The following is a 17099-nucleotide window of genomic DNA, read 5'->3' on the forward strand; positions in this document are numbered from 1 at the left end:
TAACGTGTACTGCACCATGCTCTAAAATGCAATCACACAACGCCTTGCATTTATTTAGTGATCGTGACTGATGCCTAGACTTCTAAAAATAACAGTATTTGAGATGCACTGTTGAAAGCTGAACTTCAGCACGACAAAAGTCTAAATAAGCATATTGTGGCAAACAACTATAACATTAATAAAAACTATCCTGTATGGGGCACTTACTGTTATTCCAAGACTATTAGACAATCTAAGAACATCAAATGAAAACTTAGAATCAATAAGAGACTTTAGTAATGTAGACACAATATATAAAAACAGGCTGGAAAAAGAGAGATCAAGCAGCAACTCTGGAGGGTAGCAGGGCCCGGGGCTGAGCGGCCAGGCCCAAGCTGCTGCCTGGATAACCTGCCTTCTCCCGGAGAAACCCTACCAAGCCATGTGCACACACCGGCTTGGTGCCCACTCTGGCTTCTCTTGGTGGCTCTGCCGGCTGGACGCCACAGAGCGCCCATCTTCCGCCCAGATGAGACGTACAGGTGGCGAAACCCCCAGCACACACCTAATTCACTGGGGCCCTGGGGGTGGGGGCCGCACCCACCCACCCCCTCGGGCCCACCTATGGCCTCCATTATCCTGTGCCAGCACTCAGCACCTGACTGGCACTGTAGGTCCTCAGTCGAGGGGCAGGGCATAGTAGAATGTACCACACCCTTAGGGCCGGCGAGGCCACTGCGGAGAGCACCTCAAGGAAACAGTGTCTAGCTAGCCAGCTCTCCACCGACAAGGCCCCGGGTGCAAGGCCTGCTCAAGGTCCAGGACACGGATGTTTGAGGACTCAGAAAAAGAAGGAGTGAAATAAACGCGGGTGGAGAATGGTTCCCAACAGGAAAGAGTAATTTCGTTGGAAATCCTGTTGATAGTGCTAGAAGAGCATGAGGGGTCCGAGTGGGGAACCGAGGAGTGGTGCGGGTCGGTGCGGCCATTTGCTGAGGTAGGAACCAGGCAGGCGCAGTCAGCCCGGGCCCTCCGCCTCGCTCCAAGTTAACAGGGTTCACCTGTGTGAGCACAGAGACGAGAGAAAGAAGGGGCTGCTTCAGCGGACGTCGGATGCACTACGGGTCCCGAGGTCTCACCCAGAGTGGGGCTGGTACCAGGGAGCGCGCGGGAAGAACTCTTTATTCTCTAGGTAAGTGAGTGAAACTAACTGGCAGAGCCAGTCATGGGCGGGAGGCGGGGAACAGGATCCCGGCTTCAGAACTGGGGGAAGGGGCGGAGGATCTGAGGTCTGGAAGACAGGAGGTGGAGGAAGGGGCGGGAGGACCCAGGAGGAGAGAGGGAGAAATAGGACTGGGGGGCCCAGGTAGACCCGCAGCACTCTGGCCCTCTCCTTTCCAAGCCCGGGCCGTCCGGAGCCTCGCGGGGACGGCAGTGCTTAGGTATTCCGACCTCCCGGGAGGACAGAAAAGAGCCGCCATGGCCTCAGCAGATACCGCAGGGGGGCGCAGACTTCTGGACCTCTCGGGAGACTGGGGGAAGGGGCCCGGCAGCCCGCCCCGCCCCGCCCCGCCCGGGACCTCCCGCCCCGCCGGGGCCGAGGGGCGCGCCCATTGGCGGCCGGGCTCCGCGCGCCGCGCCCATTGGCCGGCCGCCGTGAGGGAGCACGAGGCCACCGTGGCGGGCGCGCAGTCGGAGGGGCGGCGGACTGGCCTGAGGGCCGAGGGCTGCGCGGGCGGCGCGCAGCGGGCATGGCGGGTGCGGGGTTGCGGGCGGCCGCTCGGCGCTGGCTGCCGCGCCGAGACCACGGCGGGCCGCGAGCCTCCTCGTCCTCGCCCTCCTGCCCTGGTTGCGGCCCCCCGGGGCCCGGCGCCCACTGCCCGGGCGCCCCGCGTTCCGCGCCCGCCCCGGCGCCGGCCGGCGGCGCCGCCGAGCCCAGCGCACACCTGTGGGCTCGATACCAAGACATGCGGAGACTGGTGCACGGTAAGTGAGCCCGAGCGGGCGGAGCGTCGGGGGTGTAGCCCGAGCGGCGGACCCGCTTGCGAGTCGTCCGGGACACGCCGCTCCTCGGGGGAAGAAGCGCGGTGGTGGGGCTCGCCTGAGCTCCTGAGCCCCAAGGCCCGGCTGCCCTTCGGGCGAGACTCGGGCGGGTGGTCCTGGGGACGCTTGGAGGCGGGCGGGCGCGCGCTCGGTTTGTTCCTCCGCAGGTTCTCAGCAGCTCCGGGGTTCCTGGAGCGGCCGCCGGGAGGCGGGACCCCGCCGTCTTTCCTCAGAGCCCCGCCGAAGCGGAAACGCCCCCAGCCCCTTGTTCTCGGCGGGGCCCTTAGTTGGGGCGGGAGTACTGGGGACAAAGCCAGCCAGCCGACGGCGCTGGCCGGAGCGGACTCGGAGGGACTCTCGACCCAAAGATGCTGACTGGACTCTTCGGACGTCTCTAGAGTCCGGCCCTCTCTGTCTAGGAGGAGAAGGCGTTGTTTGAGAAACAACCCCAAGTCGTCCAAAGAGTTGCTGCTTTCTCGGTCAGGGCACTTGCTCCTCCGTGCTCTCTCCCTCGGCGAAACGGGCAGATGAGGCCCCGGAGCGCCCCGGTGAGGCCAGCGGGCGGAGAGCGCTGGAGGTCTGTCCTGGTGTCGGGAGCCCTGCCTCTGCAGCGGACAGATGTGGTTGGCTCCGGGCCCTATCGCTGGCCACCTGGGTGGCGCTCAGCGAGCCTCTCCCTCGCGGACCCTCGGGTTACATCGGAAAACACAGGCCTGCTGGGGCCCCTGTCTCAGGGTTGCGGCGGTGACTCGGAAAGAGGCCAAGAAGGGACAGGGGAGCTTCCGCAGGAGCCCCCCCCCCCCCCCCCCCCCCCGCCCCGGGAGTGACGCGGCTTTTGTTGTCGGTAAGGGCAAACGTGGTCCTGTCTGGAAGATTCCAAGTGACCGAACTGAGGCTTCCGCTCCGGCTGTGTGGAGGCCTGGGAGTGCTGGGTGGGCAGGACTCACCTCTTGAGAAGCTGAGGCAGAAGAAAACCCTGAGAAACGGTGGTTTTGAAGTCCTTGGTCCTCTCTGAGGAAGGTCCCTACCTTCCCCGCTACTGGACAGAGCACTCCCGGGGTGCTGTGTGCGGAGATGTCTTTGCTCTGGGCCTCAGAGAGGACCTTCTGTACAGCCACCTGAGAAGCCTGTTTTTTGTGTGTGGCAGAGAGACAGAGGGAGGTCTAGTGGGCTTTAGCTCTCCAGGGCCTACCTGAATCTTCAGATCTTCTCAGAGACCCCCAAGCTCCCCTTGATGTGATAAGGACAAGGTCATTTCCAAGTTGCCCTGGTGAGTGCCAGGATGAACCAGCCTTATGCTCCTCCTTCCTAACTCTCCCCTTCTGGCTGGGTTTTCTGGGGAGCGATTCTGGACACTGAGGCATGCGGATCCTGCCAGTTGCTTCTGACTCTGTGACCCCATGAACTAGCCTGCCAGGCTTGTCTGTCTGTGGCATTTCCCAGGCAAGAATATTGGAGTGGGTTGCCATTCCCTCCTCCAGGGGATCTTCCGGACCCAGGGATCAAACCCGTGTCTCCTAGTCTCCTGAATTGCAAGCGGTTTCTTTACCGCTGAGCCTGCGGGGAAGCCCCCAGAGGCATGCTGATGCCTGTGGGCAAAATTTTGTCTGGGAGCCAGGTCCCAGGCAAGCCCCCTCAACCCTGGCCTCAGTGCGGCGACACTGGAAGGCTAGGCCACGGGGCACAGTGATTGAAACCAGCGGGGTGACCTGAATTTAAATCTCAACTCCACAGCCTACTGCTAGATGGGTTGGAGGAAGTGACTATCTCCCTAAACTCTGATTTCTTCGTCTGGATGATGGAGGAATCAGTGTGACCTCCTCATGGAATTGGAGTGGAGACTGAGCAAGAGGAGGCTCTAAGGCAGGTGTCCATAGCCTCCGGGATGTAACGCCTGATGATCTGGAGATTATGTCTTAATAGAAATAAAGTACATAATAGACGTAATGTGCTTGAATCATCTCGAAACCATCCCCCCACCCCCAACCCGTCCATGAAAAAATTATCCCTGGTGCCAAAAAGATTGAGGACCCAGAAGCAGCAGGAGAATGGCCCCCATGAGTGAGTCTCATGGCTGCCATGGGGAAGGGGTGGCCTGGAAGCTGGGCCTGCACAGTGAGACCAGTGAACTTGGGGGGCTGGTACAAGGGGAAGTGTGTATCTTCACCTGGCTCTCTGCACCACTGCAGCCTTGTGGAAGAAACTGGGACTTTGTGGGACCCAGACCTATGGTTTTCTCACCGTAGAAGCTGGGTCTCAGGAGCCTTGGTCTGTGGGCTGCTTCCCCATCCTCCTTTGTTCCTGGGAGGATTGTCCATCCCTGGGAACATCCTCTGGGGCAGAGGTGAAAGCCTGAATTTGGCCAGAAGTCAGTGCCAGCAAGGGGCTGCACTGCCAAGCAGACCTCTCCCCCCCAGGGAACTACTAGACTTTGTACTGAGAGTCACAGTTGACACCCAGGAACTCGGGACCGTTGGGAAGGGATGTTGCAGAAGCGCTTAGCTTCCAAGAGAGCTGCAGGCAGCTGGGTCTCCTGTGTACCCAGGTGAGGAGTGTTCCATCTGCACCCACGAGTCTGGAGCGGCTGCTCCACCAGGCCCCAGGGCCACGAGAGGAACCAGCCACACCTGTTCCCCCACCCACGTGCTGTGCTGGGCTCCAAAGGACAAGGGGTGGGGGTGGACACCTTGTTCCTTAGGGGCCTCCAAGGCGAATATCTGCTGCTTGGCCACAGGCGTCTGCTTCGAATCACAGCTGGTTGTGTCTGAGACAGAAATTAATTCCCTGGAGGCCTGGGCTGTTTGGGCCTCAGCCATGGGCTAGAGGTCTCAGGAACCGGGCCACCTGGAGGCCCCAGAAGGCACCCTGTGTGTGCTCCTAGTCCTGCCTGCTCCCCTCTGACCCCCTGCAAACCCTGTTTCTTTGAGGGAAATCGAGGTCAGGAGGTATGGGCTCCATAGGGGCATTGCCCATTTAATCCTACATTTGCCGAGGGTCCAGGCAAGAATGCTGCCCAGAGCATGTTCTGTGGGACTCTCCTATTTATTCTGTAGTTTGATACCATTTTTATTTCCCCTTTAGACACAAGGAAACTGAGGCCCAAAATGTAAGGTGAGGTGATTTTCCTGAGGTCACAAGCCAGAGAGGGCTTGGTTTTCTCTCTCACCTCAAAGCCCGTGCCCTTTCCTCACCCACCTCCCCGTCTGCACAAATGGGGGGGCTAAGGCAAACAAGTCCGGGAATCCTCAGCCCCTTGGGAGTAGCCAGGGGACAGGGTGGCTCTGACTGTGTCCTCAGTGGCCCAGAACCCATCACACACGTCCCCCCTGTCGTAATTAGCAATGTTCTGTGGCTGCTGAAAATTCAGCCTCTGTGCACTGGTGCCAGATCAAATCTCGGAGACAATTCTGGGTGAAGTAGAAAAGATTAGCTTTATTGCTTTACCAGGCAAGGTTCCAGCAGGTTCCTGCATCGAAATACAATCTCCCAACGTGGGAGGAATCACTGAGGAGTTTTAATAACAATGGTTCTAGACTGGGGCTCCTGTTAAGATTAGGGTGTGTGCAGGGTCTGCGCTCATTTAATCTCAGGGGGCTCCCACTTTTGTTATTATTTATTTATTTATTTGGCTGCATCGGGTCTTAGTTGCATCACGTGCGATATTGTGTTCAGGCAAATGGACTCTAGTTGTGGTGTCCAGGCTTCAGTATTTGGGGCACATGGCCTTAGTTACTCCAAGACATGTGGGATCTTAGTTCCCCAATCAGGGATCGAACCCAGCATTGCAAGGTGAATTCTTAACCCCTGGACCACCAGGGACGTCCCAATCTCCTACTCTTGATGAGTTTCTCTGGTTCCTCAAATCTTGGCTCAGGTGGTTTCTTGACTGTTCCTCCCCTGTCTCTGCATCCTTTTTCTTCCCAGCAAGTGACTGTTTGAATCTCTATTTGGAAATCAGAGAAGGTCGTGCTGGCTGGAGCCTCTTCCCTCCAAACAAGAAACGGGGGACAGAAAGGATTCCCTGCTCAGAACCTCCGCAAGACTCTCCCCCTTTCACTCCTCAATCTTCCTTTTTTTTTCCTACTGGCATATAATGCTGAACAATGCTGTGTTAGTTTCTGGTGAACACCAAAGTGAATCAGCTGTGTATGTACATTTATCCCCTCCATCATGGACCTCCCTCCCACCTCCATCCACATCTCACCCAAATGTGTCATCTCAGAGCTGAGATCCGTGTACCATACAGGAGGTCCCCACTGCCCATCCATTTTACACATGTTAGTATATATATGCCAGTCCTAATCTCCAGTTCGTCCCACACTGCCCTTTCCACGTGTGTCCACATGTTTCTTCTCTGCATTGCATCTCTATTGCTGTCCTGAAGATAGCTTCATCTCTACCATTTTTCTGGGTCAGGAAGATCCTCTGGAGAAGGGAATGGCTACCCACTCCAGTATTCTTGCCTAGAGAGTTCTATGGATAGAGGAGCCTGGCAGGCTATGGTCCATGGGGTCACAAAGAGCTGGAAACAACTGAGAACTAACACACACACACACACACACACACACACACTACCATTTTTCTAGATTCCACATATTTGTCTTAATACACAGGATTTGTTTTTCTAACTTCCTTCACTCTATATGACAGATGTTAGATCCGCCCACTTGTCTACAGAAGACCCTGTTTCACTCTATTTAGTGGTGGCGCCACTTCCCAGGTGGTGCAGTGGTAAAAGAATCCCCCTGCCAGCGTAGGCCATCCAAGAGGTGCGGGTTCGGCTCCGGGTCAGGAAGATCTCCTAGAGGAGGAAGTGGCAACCCCCTCGAGTATTCTTGCCTGAAAGATTCCATGGACAGAGAGACCTGGTAGGCTACAGCCTATGGGGACGCAAGAGTCAGCCACAACTGAGCATTCCATTGTGTATGTGTATATATGTACATTGTATATATTGTATGTATATATATATATACATTGTATATGTGTGTATACACAATATATACATTGTATATATGTATGTATACAGCTTCATCTTTCCATAGACAGTTAGGTCTCCACATTCTGCCTGTTATAAATACTGCTGCAGTGAATATCTGGATACATGTGTTATTTTGAACTGTGGTTTTCTCAGGGTATATGCCCAGTCATGGGATTCCTGGTGGTATGGTAGTTCTATTTGTAGTTTTTTAAGGAACTGCCACACCATTCTCCATGGTGGCTATACCAATTTGCATCCCTACAACAGTGCAAGAAGATTCCTGTTTTTTCCACAGCCTCTGCAGCATTTATTGTGTGTAGACTTTCTGATGGTGGCCGCTTTGACTGGTGTGAGGTGATGCCATATGGTGGTTTTGATTTGTGTTGCTTTAAACACACATCTCTTGCTGTGTCTGCACATCTGCTCTCTACCTCAGCATGTCTGGTCCTGCTCTGCAGATGGGTTCATCTGTAACATTTTTCTAGATTCCATATATATGTGCATTAATCCACGGTATTTGTTTTACCTGACTTCCTTCACTCTGTATGACACCTCTAGACCCACCCACATCCCGACAGGTGACCCAGTTTTGTTCCATTTTACTGCTGAGCAGTATTCCATTGTATATATGTACTGCATCTTTGTTTTAATTGGAGGATAATTGGTTTCCAATGTTGTGTTGGCTTCTGTTGTACATCAGCGTGAATTGGCGGTAAGTATGCATGTATCCCTTCCCTCTTGAGCCTCCGTCTGACCCCTCTGGGTGTCCACAGAGCGCCGAGCTGAGCTCTGTGTTACACAGCAGCTTCCCACCAGCTGTCCATCGTACGCCTGGAGGTTTATCCATTTCCCTCTTCTTTCAGTTCACTCCACCCGCTCCTTCGCCTGCTGTGTCTACAAATTTGTTCTCTGTCTGTGTCACAATTCCTGCCCTGCAAGTAGGTTCATCTGTACTGTTGTTCTAGATTCCAAATATATGTTAAAATATGAGACTTGTTTTTCTCTTTCTGACTTACTTCACTCTTTATGACGTACACTGGATTCGTCTACATCATTGCAAGTGACCCAATTTCCTTCCTTTTTATGGCTGAGTAATATTCATTTCCGTATTATGTACCACAATTTCTTTATCCATTCATGTTTCCCTAGACAGGTGGTTTCCACATCCTAGCTATTGTAAATACTGCTGCATTTAACATTGGGATACATGTGTCCTTTTGAATTACGATTTTCTAGGGTATATGCCCAGTCGTTGGGTGGATGGGTGCTGTGATAGTTCTTTCTATAGTCTTTTAAGGAACCTCCATACCATTCTCCATAGTGGCTTTACCAGTTTACATTCCTACTAACAGTGTGAGAGGGTTCTCTTCTCCACACCCTCTGCAGCATTTATTTGTAGATTTTTAGGTGATGGCCATTGTGACAGGTGTGAGGTGATATCTCACTGTAGTTTTGATTTGCATTTCTCTAATAATTCATGATAAGCATCTTCACATCTGCTTCTCAGCCATCTGTATATCTACCTTGAGAGGTGTCTGTTTAGGTTTTTTGGTTTGTTTTTTGGATATTGAGCTCCATGAGCTGTTTGTGTATTTTGGCGAGTATTTTATCATCTGAAAATATTTTCTCCCATTTTTTTTTTTAAACTTTTCAATGGAAAAGTAACTACGGTGTAATTAGTTTCTGCTGTACAACAGTGTCAGTCAGCTGTAAGTGTACATATATCCCCTCTGCCTTGAGTCTCCCACCCTCACCACCCCACCCCTCCTGATCTTCACAGAGCCCCGAGCCGAGTGTCCTGTGGGATCCTGCAGCTTCCCGCTAGCTGTCCGTTTCACACGTGGTAGTGGACGTATCAGGGCTCCTCTGTCAGCGTGCCCCACCCTCTCCTTCCCCGAGTGTGTTCACGTGCCCATTCTCTACACCTGTGGCTCTTTGTGTTGTTTTTGGTGTTCAGTCGCTAAGTTCTGTCCGCTAAGTCTTTGCAACCCCATGGATTGCAGCATGCCAGGCTTTCCTGTCCTTCACTGTCTCTCCTGGAGTTTGCTCAGACTCATCCGTTAGGTTGGTAGTGCCATCCAACCATCTCATCCTCTGTCGTCCCCGTCTCCTCCTGCCCTCAGTCTTTCCCAGCAGCAGGGTCTTTTCCAATGATTCAGCTCTTAGCATCAGGTGGTCAGAATATTGGAGCTTCAGCATCAGTCCTTCCACTGACTATTCAAGGCTGATTTCCTTTAGAATTAACTGGCTCAATCTCTTTGCTGTCCAGGAACTCTCAGGAATATTGTCCAGCAGCACAATTTGAAAGCATCAGTTCTTTGGTGCTCAGTCTTCTTTATGGTCCAGCTCTCACATCCGTACGTGACTACTGGAAACACCATAGCTTTGACTTTGTCAGCAAAGTATGTCTCTGCTTTTTAATATGCTGTCTAGGTTTGTCATAGCTTTTCTTCCAAGCAGCAAGTGTCTTAATTTCATGGCTTCAGTCACTGTCCACAGTAATTTTGGAACCCAAGAATATAAAATCTGCTACTGTTTCCACTTTTCCCCCATCTATTTGCCATGAAGTGATGGGACTAGAGGCTATGATCTTAGCTTTTTGAATGTTGAGTTTAAATCCAGCTTTTTCTCTCTTCTCTTTCACTTTCCCTTTCTGCCATTAGTGTGATGTCATCTGCATACCTGGGGTTATTGATATTTCTCCTGGTAATCTTGATTCCAGCTTGTGATTCATGTAGCCAGGCATTTCCCATGAGGTACTCTGTGTGTAAATTAAATAAGCAGTGTGACAATATACAGCCTTGACGTACTCCTTTCCCAATTTTGAACCAGTCTGTTGTTCCATGTCTGTTTCTAACTGTTGCTTCTTGACCTGTATACAGGTTTCTCAGGAGGCAGGTAAGGTGGTCTGGTCTTCCCATGTCTTTAAGAATTTTCCACTGTTTATTGGCATTCACACTGTCAAAGGCCATTTTAGCATGGCTCTATTCCTACCCTACAAATAGGTTCATCTGTAATACTAGTTCTAGAGTCCACATGTATGTGTTATATATACATATATATAACATAATATGATACATTTATAATATATTTCTCTTTCTGGTGTATTCACTCTATATGACAGCACTGTGCCCATCCACATCTTTACAAATGACCCAATATCCTTCCTTTTTATGGTTGAGTAATATTCCATTGTGTGTACAAATCACATTTTTTAAATTTATTCTTAATTGGAGTATAATTGCTTTCCAGTGTCATATTGGTTTCTGCTCCACATCAGTGAGAATCAGCTGTAAGTACACATGTATCTCCTCTGTCTGGAGCCTGCCTCCCACCCAAGCCCTGTCCCTGCCCCTCTAGGTCATCACTGAGCAGAGAACTGAACTCCTCTGTCCTACAGCGGCTTCCGCCTTGATCTCTATTTTAGACATGACAGTGTAGAAATGTCAAGGCTAGTTTCTCAGTTCACCCCACTGTCTCCTTCCTTGCCTGTGTCCGCAAGTTCATTCTTTACATCTGCTGCCCTATCGCTGCCCAGAAAATAGGTTCATCTGCATCATTTTTTTAGATTCCACATATATGTGTTAATATACGGTATTTCTTTTGTCTTTCTGACTGACGTGGCTCTATACGACAGCTCTGGGTCCATCCACATTTCTACAAATGACATGATTATGTTCCTTTTTTTATGACTAATTTATGATTGTGTATATATGTATGACATTTTTTTAAAATTTTATTTCTTTTCAGCTGGTATATAAACGTGACACAGAATTGTTAGTTTCCGCTGCCCAACAAGGTGGATCAACTAAAAGTATACGTGCATCCCCGCCTCGCGAGCCTCCCACCCCTGTGGTTTTCACAGAGCACCAAACAGCTCTGTGCGTATTCGCCAGCTGCCTGTTTGCTGTTTATTTTTGACACGTATTTTATCCATGTCCTTGCTACTCTTTCAGTTTGCCCACCCCCTTATTCCCCTGCTGGGAGCACAAATTCATCCTCTTTCTTTGTCTCTGTTCCTGCCCTGCAGGTAGGTTCATCTGTACCTTTCTTCTAGTTTCTACGTATGTTTGTTAGTATATGATATTTGTTTCTCTCTGACTTACTTCACTCTGTATGACATACTCTAGGCTCATCTACATCTCTGCCAAGTGACCCCATTTTGTTCCTTTTAACGCCGAGTAGTATCCCTTTGTACGTGGGAACCACAGCTGCTTTATCCGTTCATGTGTTGACAGCCTTTAGGTTGTGTCCATGGCCTGGCTCTTGTACGTTGTACTGCGGTGAGTGTCATTTTGAATTATTGTTTTCTCAGGATATATGCCCAGTCTTAAATTTCTGGATCATATGTAGTTCTGTTTATGGTTTTTTAAGCAACCTTTACTATTCTTCATACTGACTGTATCAATTTACATTCCCATCAACAGTGCAAGAGGGTGCCCTTCTCTCCACATCCTCTTCAGCCTTAATTGTTTATGGGGTTTTTTTTTTTTTTGACAATGAGCTATTCTGACCTGTGTGAGGTGATGCCTCATTGTAGTTTTGATGTGTATTTCTGTAGTAATTTGCAGTGTTGAGCATCTTTTCACGTGCTTCTCAGCTATCCGTATGTCTTCTTCGGAGAGAGGTCTACTTAGGTCTTCCTCCCATTTTTAGATCCAGTTGTTTGATTTTTGGATATTGAGCTCCACTACCTCCTTGTATATTTTGGATGTTGATTCTTCATCCGTTGCTTCATTAACAAATATTCTCCCCCCTTTTTTTTAGTTTCAGTTGGACTCTAGTTGTTTACGTTGTTTTCGTGTCTCCTATACGGCTGTATGAATCAGCTGTAACTGTACACACATCCCTTCTTTCTTAAGCCCCACTCCCTGCCTCACGATCCCACCCCTGTGGATCATCACGGAGCACCAAGGTGAGCTCCCGTGGCGCACTGGCGCGCCCCACCGGCTCCCTGCGTGACGCGTGATGCGTATGTGTCCGGGCCGCACACCCTCTGCTTCTCCCCTTGTGTCCACCTGTCCATTCTGTATGTCGGTGGCACTGTTTCTGCCCTGAAAATAGGTTAATCTGTGACATTGTTTCTAGAGTCCACATATATGTGTTCACATATGATATTTTTCTTTCTGATTTATTCACTCTGTATGGCAACACTAGGTCTATCCATATCCCTACAAATGACCCAGTTTCCTTCATTTTTATGACTAATACTCCACTGTATATACGTACCACATTTTTTACATTTATTTTGAATTGGAGGATAATTGCTTTCCAATGCTGTGTTCATCTCTTCTGCACATCAGCATGAATCAGCTGTAAGTACACATATGTCTCCTTGCTCTGGGGCCTCCCTCTCACACCCCTGACTCTCAGCCCACTAGGTCACCAAAGAGCCGTGTGCTGGGCGCCCCATGACCGCGGCTTCCCAGAGCTTTCTGTTTTACACGCGGCAGTGTGTCCATGTCAGTGCTGCTCCGTCAGTTCACTCCGCCCTCCTTCCCCTGCTGTGTGCACACATTCGTTCTTTCTCTGCATCTCTGTTCCTGCCCAGCATGTAGATTCGTCGGTACCGCTTTTCTCGATTCCAGTTTTATGTGTTAATATAGGATATTTGTTTTTCTGTTTTCACTCCTCATGATGTACACTAGGTTCATCTACATCACTACAAGTGACCCAATTTCCTTCCCTTTTATGGCTGAGTAATATTCCATTGCATATATATGTACCATAACTTCTTTATCCATTCATGTTTTGCTAGACAGGTTATTTCCACAACCTGACTATTGTAAATACTGCTGCAGTGAATATTGGGATATGTTTGTCCTTTTGAATTACGGTTTTCTCACATGTCCTGCTGTGAGCTCTCTGGGTGGTGTGGTCCTTCTCTTGATAGTTTTTGTAACCTACCTACCATTCTCCATGGTGGCTTTAGCAGTTTACATTCCCCCAGCAGTGCAGGAAGCCTCTCTTTTCCACACACTCTGTAGCACTTCCTCTGTATAGATTTTTTGATGATGGCCATTCTGACAGATGTGAGGTGATACTTCATTGTTGTTTTGATTTGCATTTTTCTAATAACTCTTAATGTTGAACATCTTTTTCATCCGCTTCTTGGCTGTCTCTATATCTGCTTTCAGAGATGTCCATTTAGATATTCCGGGCATTTTTTGATTAGGTTGTTTGTTTTTTGGATATGGAACTGCATGAGCTGTTTGTACATTTTGAAAATTAATCATTCGTGTGTTGTTACATTTGCAAATATTTTCTCCCTTTTTTTGTTCTGTTTTAGTTTTTGCTTGAAGTATGTTTTCTTTACAATGTCGTTGTTTTCTGCTGTGCAACAGTGTCGATCAGCTCTAAGTGTTCATGTTATCCCCCCTGTCTTGCGCCTCCGTCCCACCCTCACCACCCCACCCCTGCTGATCTTCACAGAGCCCCGAGCCCGGCGTCCTGTGGGATCTGGCAGCTTCGCGCTAGCTGTCCGTTTCACACGTGGTAGTCTACACGTCTGCTCCTCTGTCAGCGTGCCCCACCCTCTCCTTCCCCGCGTGCCCCATAGAGAGGTTCATCTATAACACTACTTCTAGATTCCACATATATGTGTCACCTATGATATTTTTTTCTCTTTCGATTTGTTCACTCTGTATGACAGCACTAAGTCTGTCCACGTCTCTACACATGATCCAGTTTCCTTTGTTTTTATGGTTGAATAATATTCCATTGTATATACATACCACGTGTTTAAAATTTATTTTGAATTGGAGAATAATCGCTCTCCAGTGTTGTGTTGGTTTCTGCTGCACATCAAGGAGAATCATACATATACACACACACACACATATATATATCTTCCTCTGGCTACTCCCTCCCACCCCCTTCCCAGTCCCACCCATCTAGGTCATCACAGAGCAGAGAACTGAGCTCCCTTGGTTGTATAGCAGCTTCCCATTAGATTTCTGTGTTGTACATGACCATGTATATATGTCAAGGCTATAGTTGCTCAATTAACCCCACCCTCTCCTTCCTGGACTATTTCAACAAGTTCCTTCTATATGTCTGCAGCTCTATTCCTGCTCTGAAAATCAGTTCTTCTGTATCATTTTTCTGGGTTCCCCATATAAGTATTAAGATATGATATTTTCTTTTGTCTTTTCGGACTGACTTCACTCCGTATGACAGCTCCAAGTCCATATTTCTACAAATTACACCAATTTTATTCCTTTTTGTGGCTGAATAATTTTCCTTTGCGCATATACACACACACACACACCCCGCTTCGTTTTTTTTTTTTTAATGTATTTGTTTTCAGTTGGTGTAGAATTGCTTTACAATGTTGTTAGTTTCTGCTATAGAACAAGGTGGATCAACTATAAGTGTGTGTGTATATATATATCCCCTTTCATGACCCTCCCTCCTACCATCACCATCCCACCCCTTTTGGTTTTCACAGTGTACCAAACTGTGTGTTATCCAGCAGCTTCTCATTAGCTTTGTATTTTTTACGTGATAGTTTATCCATATCAGCGCCTCCCTTCCAATTCACCCCACCCTCTTCTTCCCTCACTATGCGTACAAATTTGTTGTCTTTCTTCGTCCTTGTTCTTGCCTTGCATGTGGGTTCATCTATACCTTTTTTCTAGATTCCACATATGTGTGTTAATATACGATATTTGTTTCTCTGTTTGACATACTCTAGAGGCATCTACAAAACTACAAGTGATCCAGTTTCATTCCTTTTAATAGCTGTGTAACATTCCACTGTGTATATGTACCACAGTTTCTTTATCCATTCATCTGTTGACAGACTTTGAGATTGTTCCGTGTCCTGGCTTATAAATCATACTGCAGTGAACCTTGGGGTACAAGTGTCATTTTTAATCATGATTTTCTCAGGATATATGCCCAGTCGTGGGATTTCTGGATCATATTGTGGATCTAGTTGTAGTTGTTTAAGGAACCTCCATATTGACTCTATCAGTTTACATTCCCAGCAACAGTGCAAGAGGGCGCCCTTCTCTCCACACCTTCTTCAGCATTTATTGTTAGTGGATTTTTTTTTTCCTTTGGTGATGGGCCATTCTGACCCATATCATGTGGTACCTCATTGTAGTTTTAACTTGCATTTCTCTAATAATCTGTAACGTTGAGCATCTTTTCATGTGCTTCTCAGCTATCTGAGACATCTACTTTGGCCTTCCTCCCATTTTTAGATCTGGTTGTTTGCTTTTGGATATTGAGCTCCACGATCTCCTTGTATGTTTTAGACACCGATTTGTTGTCCGTTGCTGCGTTTCCAAATAGCCCACCCCTCTTGTTTTTTCAGTTTTTGGTCAGAGTCCAGTCACTTCCAATGTTTTGTTGGTTTCTGATGTGCAGCAGTATGCATCGGCGATAAATAGACATCTGTCTCTTGCCTCTTCAGCCTGTCTCCCGTCCTTACCGCTCTGACCTCCTGGTCCTCACAGGACACCGAGCTGGCCTCCCTGGGGTGTACGGAGTCTCCAGCTCCCTGTTCCCACGCTGGTGTGTGTGCGGCGGTGGCTGTCTCAGCTCGCCGCACCCGCTGCTCCTCTCCTGTCTCACCTGTCTGTCCACTGGCACATCTGTTCTTGCCCTGCAGATCGACTGAAATCTGTTTCTAGGTTCCACATATATGTGTTCATGTCCTGCATTTTTTTCTCTTTCTGATTTATTCACTCTGTATGACAACATAGGTCTATCCACATCCCTTCAAGTGACCCAGTTGCCTTCCTTTTTATGACTAATATTCCACTGTGTATACATACCACAGTTTTTTATTTATTTTTAATTTGGAAGATAATTACTCTCCAGCGTTGCGCTGGATTCTGCTGTACCTCAGCGTGAATCAGCCGTAAGCACACGGACGTCTCCTCCCTCTGGAGCCTCCTCCCACACCCCGACTCTCACCCCACTGGTCCTCTCGGAGCAGCGCCGCGCCTCCTGTGCGTGCAGCAGCTTCCCGAAGCTCTCTGTTTTATGCGTGGTGGTTTATCCGTATTGGTGCTACTCTTTCAGTTCACTCCACAGTCTCCTCCCCACTGTGTTCTCCCTCTGCGTCTCTCTCCCTGCCCAGCATGTAGATTCATCTGTGCCACTTTTCTAGATTCCAATTATATGTGTTAATATATGATATTTGTTTTTCTCTGTGACTTACCTCACTCTTTATGATGTACACTAGGATCATCTATATCACGACAAGTGACCCAATTTCCTTCCTTTTTATGGTTGAGTAATATGCCATTCTATATATGTACCACAACTTCTTTATCCATTTGTGTTTCCTGATGGCTCAGATGATTTAAAAAAAAAAAAAAAATTCCTCCCGCAGTGCAAGAGACTTTGGTTCAAACCCTGGGTTGGGAAGATCCTCTGGAAGAGGGCATGGCAAGCCACTCTAGTATTCTTGCCTGGAGAATTCCATGGACAGAGGAGCCTGGCGGGCTACAGTCCATGGGGTTTGCAAAGAGTTGGACACGAATGAGCGACTGACACTTTGACTTCACGTAGACAGGTTATTTCCACATCCTGGCTATTGTGAATACTGTAGCAGTGAGTATTGGGATACATGTGTCCTTTCAAATTATGGCTTTCTCAGGTTATGTGCCCAGTCGCGGGATTGCTGGGTGCTGTGATAGTTCTACTTATAGTTATTTGAGTAACCTGCATACCATTTTCCATAGTGGCTGTACCAGTTTTCTTTCTGACCGAAATGCAAGACGGTTCTCTTTCCTGCACCCTCTTCAGCATTTACTGTGTGTAGATGTCTTCATTGTGGTTCTGAGCATCACTCATCTACTTCTCGGTCATCTGCATATCTGCCTTCTGTCAGTTCAGTCGCTCAGTTGGGTCCGACTCTCTGCGACCCCATGGACTGCAGCACGCCAGACTTCCCTGTCCATCACCAGCTCACGGAGTCCATTGCGTCAGTGATGCTATCCAACCATCTCATCCTCTGTTGTCCCCTTCTCCCACCTTCAATCTTTCCCAGCATCAGGACTTTTCCCAGTGAATCAGTTCTTCGCATCAGGTGGCCAAAGTATTGGAGTTTCAGCTTCAGCATCAGTCCTTCCAGTGAATA

The 17099-nt window shown here is 48.8% G+C and overlaps 1 protein-coding gene across 2 annotated transcripts in view; it reads left to right on the forward strand.

The window, feature by feature from the left end:
* The first annotated feature begins 1620 nt into the window (after window positions 1-1620).
* Window positions 1621-17099, forward strand: part of NT5DC2 (5'-nucleotidase domain containing 2) — a 53723-nt gene continuing 38244 nt past the window's right edge. The window contains exon 1 of one of the 2 annotated variants that reach the window (XM_043886619.1): window positions 1621-1965. In XM_043886619.1, coding sequence (XP_043742554.1) covers window positions 1731-1965 — 235 coding nt within the window. In that variant the 5' untranslated portion in view covers window positions 1621-1730. The remainder of the gene's footprint in view (window positions 1966-17099) is intronic. The other variant, XM_043886618.1, reaches the window with a different exon arrangement.

Source organism: Cervus elaphus, chromosome 24, assembly GCF_910594005.1.
Source record: "Cervus elaphus chromosome 24, mCerEla1.1, whole genome shotgun sequence".
In the NCBI taxonomy this organism is placed as follows: domain Eukaryota; kingdom Metazoa; phylum Chordata; class Mammalia; order Artiodactyla; family Cervidae; genus Cervus; species Cervus elaphus.